General features: G+C 37.7%; 1 protein-coding gene across 1 annotated transcript in view; it reads left to right on the forward strand.

Annotated features, from left to right (window-relative positions):
* Positions 1 to 9,545, forward strand: part of CCNE2 (cyclin E2) — a 13,513-nt gene that overhangs the window by 2,906 nt on the left and 1,062 nt on the right. The window contains exons 5-10 of the mRNA XM_023518247.1: positions 7 to 91; positions 2,773 to 2,919; positions 5,169 to 5,264; positions 5,515 to 5,649; positions 8,222 to 8,333; positions 9,419 to 9,543. Of these exons, the coding sequence (XP_023374015.1) occupies positions 7 to 91; positions 2,773 to 2,919; positions 5,169 to 5,264; positions 5,515 to 5,649; positions 8,222 to 8,333; positions 9,419 to 9,543 (700 nt within the window). The remainder of the gene's footprint in view (positions 1 to 6; positions 92 to 2,772; positions 2,920 to 5,168; positions 5,265 to 5,514; positions 5,650 to 8,221; positions 8,334 to 9,418; positions 9,544 to 9,545) is intronic.

The following is a 9,545-nucleotide window of genomic DNA, read 5'->3' on the forward strand; positions in this document are numbered from 1 at the left end:
AAGCAGATATGTTCATGACAAGCATTTTGAAGTCCTGCATTCTGACCTGGAACCACAGATGAGGTCAATACTTCTAGACTGGCTTTTAGAGGTATGTTCCAGCAATGTAAATGTCCTTTTTCTCTATATGCTGGAAAAATATTTAGATGTTGTGTGCCCTCAGGGTATATTATCCATGGCCAGCAAGCCATCTTTTGGGGGTTATCATAGTTGATGGTACCCAAAGTAGAAAATGTACAAGTGAAATCATAAGGACATAGCCATTACATACAACCAAACCCAATTCAGTATTCCTGATATGCTTGGGTATTACTATGTACCAGGTACTGTTCTAGATGCCAAGGATACTTAAAATGGATGGAATGTATAGTGGACTAGGTTTTGAATTCTTCAGGATCCTCAAAAGTCCTTTTCTGCATTACCAAAGTCAAATCATTAGGAATCCTAACTTCTGTGTCCTAAACCATAAAGAGGCTTTGGATATCTAAAAGCCCTAAGCCCTCTAGGCTCCAGGTCATTTATCTCTATTATATACTTCTATTCCTTTCAGAAATACATTGCATCATTAATTTAAAGGAATAATAGTGATCTTGAAGCCCTTCCATTTGTCCTAGAATTTTCTTTGTTGTTTAAGCCTATTCCCTTTAACTTGATAATAATCCTAAAAAAAAAATCTCTGAAATTATTATTGATGAAATGATTACTTTTCTTAATGTCAAACTGATTTTCTTTCAACCTTTGGATATTTTCTCTGTAGTCTGTTTTTAAGATAGACATAAATGAGGGAGAAAGACTGTTAAGTTTTGGGGTGTGGTAGCACATGGCAGAGTAGAACTCAGAAGCTATCAGGGAAGTGTTTAGGACTACAAAAGGTCCTCTTGCATCAGGTCCTTATTATGACTGGAATGAAAGACTGAATTTTAAGGCCAAGCACGGTGGCTTATGCCTGTAATCCCAGCATTTAGGAGACCAAGGTGGGTGGATTGACTGAGCTCCTGAGTGCGAGATCCCCCACACCTCTAAAAAATAGCCAGGCACTATAGCAGGTGCCTGTAGTCTCAGCTACCTGGTAGGCTGAGGCAAGAGAATCATTTGGACCCTAGAGTTCGAGGTTGCTGTGAGCTAAGATGTCATAGCACTCTACCAAGGGTGACCAAGTGAGACTTTGTCTCAAAAAAAGAAAGAAAAGGGCAGCGCCTATGGCTCAAAGGAGTAGGGCGCCGGTCCGATATGCCAGAGGTGGTGGGTTCAAACCCCTGGCCAAAAACTGCAAAAAAAAAAAAAGAAAAACAAAGACTGAATCGTGTGGACATAAGAAGGTAGTTCTTTTCTGAATGTTTATAGTGATTGTATAATCAGCTTAAGCACAATTATTTTTTTTTGCATATTTATAGTGATTGTATAATCAACTTAAGCACAATTTTTTTTGCAGTTTTGGCCAGGGCTGGGCTTGAACCTGCCATCCCCTGGGTATATGGGGCCAGTGCCCTACTCCTTGAGCCACAGGCACTGCCCCACAATTAATTTTTTTCCTTTTTTATGTTAGATTAAAATGTATCCAGTGATATTCTCTCCAATTTACTCCTATTCCTCCCTAAATATGATTATATATGTAAAAACATAATGAATATATTTGCTGGCCATGATGATTCATGCTTATAATCCTAGCACTCTGGGAGGCTGAAGTGGGAGGATAACTTGAGCTCAGGAGTTCAAGACCAGCCTTCCTGGCAAAAGGGAGACCTCGTCTCTACTAAAAATAGAAAAATAAGGAGGCATTATGGGCGTAGTGGGCATCTGTATTCCCAGCTACTCAGGAGGCCGAGGAGCATGATTATGTCAGCCCAGGAGTTTGAGGTTGCTAGTAGGCTATGTTACTCTAGTCATACCAACAGCAAGACTGTCTCATAAATAAAAACAATCATCAGTCCATCCAGCAGTGTTAGGCTCTATTTTGTCTTAGTAGATTCTTTGTCTTGGAATGCAAAGATGCTTCAACATTTGAAAATCTGTTAGGAAAAATCCTAAGATCTCCATAGATGGAAAAGACATTTTTTGAAATTCAACATCCAGCCTTGATTTTAAGATATGTAGTCAATTCCTTAGCACATTAAATGTTTATTAGAAACTCACTGTATCGCTGTCCTTCTATTTCTTCATCCCTCAAATGGGGATAATGGTATTGACTTTTTGGAGTTACTATGAGATTTGAAATATTTCTCTACAATAAGCATAGAAATGACAGATACTATTTCTTATTAACAATAGTGAAACATTTGAGAAATTCCCTGAAGGTGAGAAACAAGGGATAAGATATAGGTTTTGTCTATTAACAATGTTACTCATTCAGTATTCTTCTATAATTCTTTTACTTTTTTTTTATTTTCCTTACTCTATATTTCAGGGTGGTCTCAAACTCCTGAACTCAAGCAGTCCACCCACCTCTGCCTCCCAAACTGCTAGGATTACAGGTGTGAGCCACTGTGCCCACATTCTTCTATACTTCTTAACCAGTGCAATAAAATATTTTTTTTAAATGAGGTAAAAACATGTGAAGTTATAAAACTAGAAAGAGTAAATAAGGATGGTAAAAAGATCTATTTATCCAATTAAGTACATGTTCGTTTTTTTTCCTGTCTCCTATCTTAGTTTTGGTATCCTAAAAAGCAAAGTTTGGCTTAAAAGTATTCTGAAGTCTGGTGTGCTAAGAGATGACTTTCTAATTTGGAAAAATTCAGAGGATAATATTTAAATATTTGGATTCTTCTCTAGGTATCTGAAGTATACACACTTCACAGGGAAACATTTTACCTTGCCCAAGACTTCTTTGATAGATTTATGTTGACACAAAAGGATATAAATAAAAATATGCTTCAACTCATTGGAATTACCTCATTATTCATTGCTTCCAAACTTGAGGTAAGTTCTGAAAGTTTAACCATGGATGCATTTATCCCAAACTTTTGTTATTCTAATCAACACATTGATTCCAGAGAATTCTATAATTTTTTTATATTAATTCCTTAGGAAAGGTGAGTGGTTCTGTTCCTCACTGCATTTTCTGAACATTCTTATGGAGATAGAAGATAAATTGTCTTGGTTCCCTATATAGTCTAAGTCTATTGTAAGTCTCTTGTTTAGATTCTGGATTAATATGTAGGTGAAATGTTCCATTGCTCATTTTGCCAAACAAAACATATTGCTGTTGCCTTTATATACATAATTATGGCACTTGGATTCCACAAAATGAAAACTTAAATAGCCAATCAACTGAAAAAAATGCTATGGTGAGTCAGAATAATGGTTTATCTAGCCTAATGTTTTTTAATATTTTTTAATTTGATGATGGTGCCATGACAGAAGGAAACTCCTTTCCTGCCTGAGATTTTTCCATCACACAATCTCAAAATTTACTTTTTAAAAACAATACATTATGGATATCATCAATACTTTCATCTAAAATTTTTGCAGCTGGTGTTAAGAGCAGTGTAGTGGCTTAAGGTAATTGCTGAAATAACTGAACAGAGCAAATAAAATTTTAGCAAGAAAAAGTTTATTAATATGCACAGCAAGCTGGGCCCTGTCCTAGTGACTGCAGGCTCCATGGAAAGCACAGTTTTGTTTGTTTTGTTTTGTTTGTGAGACTCGCAACCTCAAACTCTTGGGCTTAAGCAATTCTTTTGTCTCAGCCTCTTAGGTAACTGTGACTACAGGCACCTGCCACAGCACCCGGCTGTTTTTAGAGATTGGGTCTCACTCTTACTCAGGCTGGTCTTAAACTCCAGAGCTTAGGCAATCCACCCACCTCAGCATCCCAGAGGGCTAGGATTACAGCTGTGAGCCACCGCACCCAGCCACAGTTTTGGATTTTATACCCAGCTCTAAGTAGTATCAGTTGCTTATTGGACATTTCCCAGGGTCTTAATTAATTGTTTGCCAAACAGCCCACCTGTAAGTTCTTAATTAGCTTTGTTCCCATAACAGCACAGGTCAACCTAACACAAACCAATCTAAAATAACCCTAATCATATCCGTCATCAGCCTTGCTCATTTCTAGCTAACTGCCTTAATGCTGTATTTTGAGGGCAGGAGAGGGATTGTGATCATAAGTTACTTTCCTTAAATGTATTTTTTTCTCTTTCAAATGTGTCTTTTGAGTTTAAGGCTATCCCTTCAATAGTTCCAAATTTGGCACATCAATTTGCATTCAGTCTACCCTTACCTGAAATCATACTGTGTTTTGGATTATCTTTCTAGACTGAAAGACTGATCTTGAGCCTGTTCTGCTATGTGGCAATCATCTCTTCCTTTGATCATTCTAGTTCTTCTCTGGACTGCTAAGACCAACCAGTCTGTTGTCAGCCAAACTACACAAAATCAAATTCTTTGATTATCTGTATTTTTGTACTAGGGAAAGGAAACATTTGTTCCTACACCCCATTTTCTTGTTTTGGTCTGACCAACATACTAGGCAGTCTTAAAACAAGTTTGGCTTTGTGTTTTTAACTGAAATAATTTAAGATACTCTAGTAGTATTTTTTGTTTGTTTGTTTTTTGGGACATTCTATGTCACCCTCAGTAGAGTGCTACGGTGTCACACTCACAGCAACCTCAAACTCTTGGGCTTAAGTGATTCTCTTGCCTCAGACACTCGCCACAATGCCCGGCTATTCTTTGTTGCAGTTGTCATTGTTTAGCTGGCCCAAACCTGCTAGCTTGGGTGTATGTGGCTGGTACCCTACCCACTGAGCTACAGGCACTGCCCATCTAGTAGTGTATTAAAACTAAAATTTAGGGTCAGTTCTATGAGAAGTCATCTTAATGATCAGTATAGTTGCTGATTTCAATACTTAAATATGAGAAATCTTAACTACAAGGTTGTTTTAGTTACAGAGTTATTTTACTGATGTTTATAATCACTTTGTGAAGCCTGTATGTGGTTTGAGCATATAGACAGTTCCCTACTTGCCATGGTTCAGTTTAGGACTTTTCAACTTTTTGATGGTACAAAAGTGCTTCAGTAAACTCCTTGACTCATGATGAGGGGTTTACATCTGGATAAATTGAAAACATACTAATGATATTTTCAATTTATGATGGGTTTATTGAGATGTAGCCCCACCATAAAATAATCTATAATTCTTTTATTTTAATCTTAATCTCAAAAGGAAATCTACGCTCCTAAACTCCAAGAGTTTGCTTATGTCACTGATGGTGCTTGCAGTGAAGAGGATATCTTAAGGATGGAACTCATGATATTAAAGGTGATAACTACGTCTTTATTTCTAATTGCAACTTTAGTACATAGTAGTTACGACCTAATTTCAAATACTACGTTGTAAATTACCAAAACTGAGGAGTTTTGCTATTAGGATCCAGTTCTAAGAGGTAATGCATGAAAATATTAACAGTTATGACTGGGAGGGGAATTTACTTAACCTCCAAACTTTACTATATAATGTGGTATATGTATCTACTGTATTCACTAACTGACATTTTTACTTTTGTTAACAGGCTTTAAATTGGGAACTCTGCCCTGTAACAATCATCTCCTGGCTAAATCTCTTTCTCCAAGTTGATGCTCTTAAAGATGCTCCTAAAGTTCTTCTACCTCAGTATTCTCAGGAAACATTCATTCAAATAGCTCAGGTATTGACATTTATATTGAATATATGCTAATGTTAATTACAGGTTTGTTTACCTTATAGTTTGAAACAGGCTATACGACAAAATAATGGTATATTGAATTAATTTCCTCCTTGACTAGAAGAAAACTTTTGATGCAGAAAATCCTGTCCCCAATGTTTATGTTGCTTAATAATTCTAGAAAACAAAGCCCTTAAATTTATAAGTCTTTCATTCTTTAGGAATCCAAACTACTACTTGATATAAAATGGGAAAAATATTTTTCAGTCAGTTGTCTCTACGCTTTGAGATGACTCTGTATGATTATTTTATTTATTTATTTATTTATTTTGGAGACAGTCTCACTTTGTCGCCCTGGGAAGAGTGCCATGGCATCACAGTTCACAGCAACCTCAAACTCTTGGGCTTAAGTGATTCTCTTGCCTCAGCCTCCCAAGTAGCTGGGACTACAGGCGCCTGCCACAACATCCAGCTATTTTTTGGTTGCAGTTGTCATTGTTGTTTGGCAGGCCTGGGATGGATTCAAACCTGCCAGCTCTGGTGCATGTGGCTGGCGCCCTAGCTGCTGAGCTACAAGCACCGAGCCTATTTTCTTTATATTTGAATTTACAAGGTTCCCATTTAAGTTAAATGTTGGGATTTAAATTATTTTGTTAGTTTTTTGTTTTTGTTTTTTTGAGTTTCATTCTTGTCATCCTGGGGAGAGTGCCATGGTGGTGTAACTCACAGTAACCTGAAACTCTTGGACTCAAACAACCCTTCTGCCTCAGTCTTCCAAGTAGGTGGGACTATTGGCGCCCGCCACAACCCCCAGCTAATTTTTCTGTTTTTCATAGAGGGGGGTTTCACTTTTGCCCAGGCTGCTCTCAAATTACTGAGCTCAAGCAATCTACCCACCTCTGCTTCCCAGAATGCTAGGATTATAGGTGCAATCCATCATGTTAGGCTGTTAAGATTTTTTTAAACTTATATTTCAAATCAAGTCTTCCTAGGCCAACATATATATAGCAAATATTTTACAAAGTAACTAACTGGAGGAAAAGAAGATTCCATTCTTTCTTGTCCACCTCTTGTAATATTTTAAGTCTGTTGTATCTGTCATATACAAAAGTAAAGTAAATGTGCATTCTTATCCTGTTAAATCTTACCTATGGAATAGAAAGAATTGTGGCATCTGGGATGACTATTAAGTCACATAGGTTAAAATGTGTTGTTTTTAAATTGAATAAGCACATTATGAATGCTAAAATTGGATAGCCAATAAATATTTTAGTTTTTTTTGAGATAGAGTCTCACTCTCTTGCCCAGGCTGGAGTGCAGTGACATCATGACAGCTCAGAGCAACTTCAAACTCCTGGCCTCAAGCGATCCTCCTGCCTCAGCCTCCTCAGTAGCAGGCACCTGGCACAAAGCCAGGCTAATTTTTTGTATTTTTAGCAGAGATATTTTTAGCCTCACTCTTGCTGGTCTTAAACTCCTAAATTCAAGGGATCCTCCCTCCTTGGCCTCTTAAGAGTGCTAGGATTACAGGCATGAGACACTGTGTCTAGCCTAGAATTAGTTCATTTTGTAAAACCTTCTCATAAAGGCTTATTAATTTTTCAGTCAGAATTCTTAGCATTCCCAGATTGTCATGGGCAGTCATACCCTTTTGAGAGAGTAACTTTGGATAAACTGATAAACAATATGGAAACATTGTGGTAATACTTCACTTCCAGTTCCCAAATCTACTGTTTCCACCACCTTCTTGACCAATGAGGACAATTTAAGTTTTATTCCACTGCACCTATCATCTCAAACCGCTGAAATCTAGCCCTTTTATACCATTCTAGTGCTATTTGTTCAGCTTTCTCAGTGCCTGGATTTTACTGCCTCTTAACTAATTTCCCTGCTTATGATCATCTTCCCTTCTAGTCTGTCTGCTTAAGACTAAAGTATCTTTCTTGAAATCTAACTTTCCTGATTTAAAATCTTCTAGCAATTTCAGGGCAGCGCCTATGGCTCAAAGGAGTCGGGCACCAGCCCCATATGCTGGAGGTGGTGGGTTCAAACCCAGCCCCAGCCAAAAACGGTAAAATCTTCTAGTGATTTCAGTAATCATCCTATGAAGTTCTGATTTCTTAAAGACATTTTACAATCTCTTAGACTATGCCTCTCTCTTGACACCTATCTCCCCCACCCCCTTTTGTTTGGGTAAGAAAGAAAGGTATTCCTTGCTTATTTCATATTTTCTCATATTAGGAGTTCTGAACTACTGGGAACTGAGTTCCAATTAGTGTTCCCATACCTAGAACATTCTCTACTTCTGGCTACCTTACCTTTTAAGGATTATTTAAGGCATTAGAGGCCGTCAATGTCTTTTCCAATCTGAATTAGGTATCCTTCCTACCAGTATATAGCACACTGCATTACAACAGTCCTTTCCTTATACCATTACCACCTTACCTACAATCCCAAGACTTGACTTCCTTTAGGTTGGTGGCTTATTTATCTTTGGATCCCTTAAGTTTCAGGAAGAGGTGTGTAGTACTTGTCCTTATCCTAAATTACTCATACTTTTGTTTTTCCTTTGTAGCTTTTAGATCTGTGTATTCTAGCCATCGATTCATTAGAGTTCCAGTACAGAATACTGGCTGCTGCTGCCTTGTGCCATTTTACTTCCATTGAAGTGGTTAAGAAAGCCTCAGGTAAGATTCTGTATTTTGTTGTCTTATCTGTTTTTAACTTCTAATGAAATTATAGTCTCTGAACTATAATATCCTGCCTAACATAAATTTAAAACTTTAACAGAAAAAATTTAGCAGTTTAATGATTATCTGCCTTTCAGTTACAAGTATTTTCCAATCCTCAGTATTTATCTACAAACAAAAAATAAGACCAAATGGAATTTAAATCCATTTGGAGCACATCAAAATAATTATTATTCTGCTTTAAGAGTTCTTGGGATTTTGACAAAGTCAACATCATCTGTGGAAAGTACTGGTTAAGAAGTTCTGCCGTGGGCTGCACCTGTGGCTCAGTGAGTAGGGCGCCAGCCCCATAGAGTGAGGGTGGCAGGTTCAAACCCGGCCCTGGCCAAACTGCAACAAAAAAAATAGCCGGGCGTTGTGGCAGATGCCTGTAGTCCCAGCTACTCAGGAGGCTGAGGCAAAAGAATCACCTAAGTCAAAGAGCTGGAGGTTCCTGTGAGCTGTGACGCCACAGCACTCTACCGAGGATAATAAAGTAAGACTCTGTCTCTAAAAAAAAAAAAAGTTCTGCCATCCTTTGACAGTTATGGTATAAACACAGTTGACAATTTGAGAATGATAACCTGTTTTGACTTGTTAAAACTTAATGATTTAGATTTGTTTTGGTTTCTTTCTTTCTTTTTTTTTTTTTTTTTAAGACAAGAGTCTCACTATGTTGCCCTGGGTAGAATGCCATATCGTCACAGCTCACAGCAATATCAAACTCTTGGGCTTAAGTGATTCTGTTGCTTCAGCCTCCCAAGTAGCTGGGACTACAGGCACCAGCCACAAAGCCCGGATATTTTTAGGCTGTACTTGTCATTGTTTGGTAGGCCCGGGCTGAATTTGAACCCTCTACCTCCTGTGTACATGACTGGAGCCCTAGTGGCTGAGCTACAGACACTGAGCCTGTTTTGGTTTCTTTTTAAAATGAGTTTTAAAACAACTATCTCAAAATGTAGAAGGAGGAGCAAGTATGTTAGGCACATGTAAAATAGTTTCTGATATACAACCTTCACATTTTTCTAACTTTTTTTATATAGGTTTGGAATGGGACAATATTTCAGAATGTGTAGATTGGATGGTGCCTTTTGTCAGTGTTGTAAAAAGTACTAGTCCACTGAAACTGAAGACTTTTAAGAAGATTCCTATGGAAGACAGACATAATAT

The sequence above is a fragment of the Otolemur garnettii genome, unplaced genomic scaffold, assembly GCF_000181295.1.
Source record: "Otolemur garnettii isolate 467f Iridium unplaced genomic scaffold, OtoGar3 scaffold00004, whole genome shotgun sequence".
NCBI classification, from domain to species: Eukaryota; Metazoa; Chordata; class Mammalia; order Primates; family Galagidae; genus Otolemur; species Otolemur garnettii.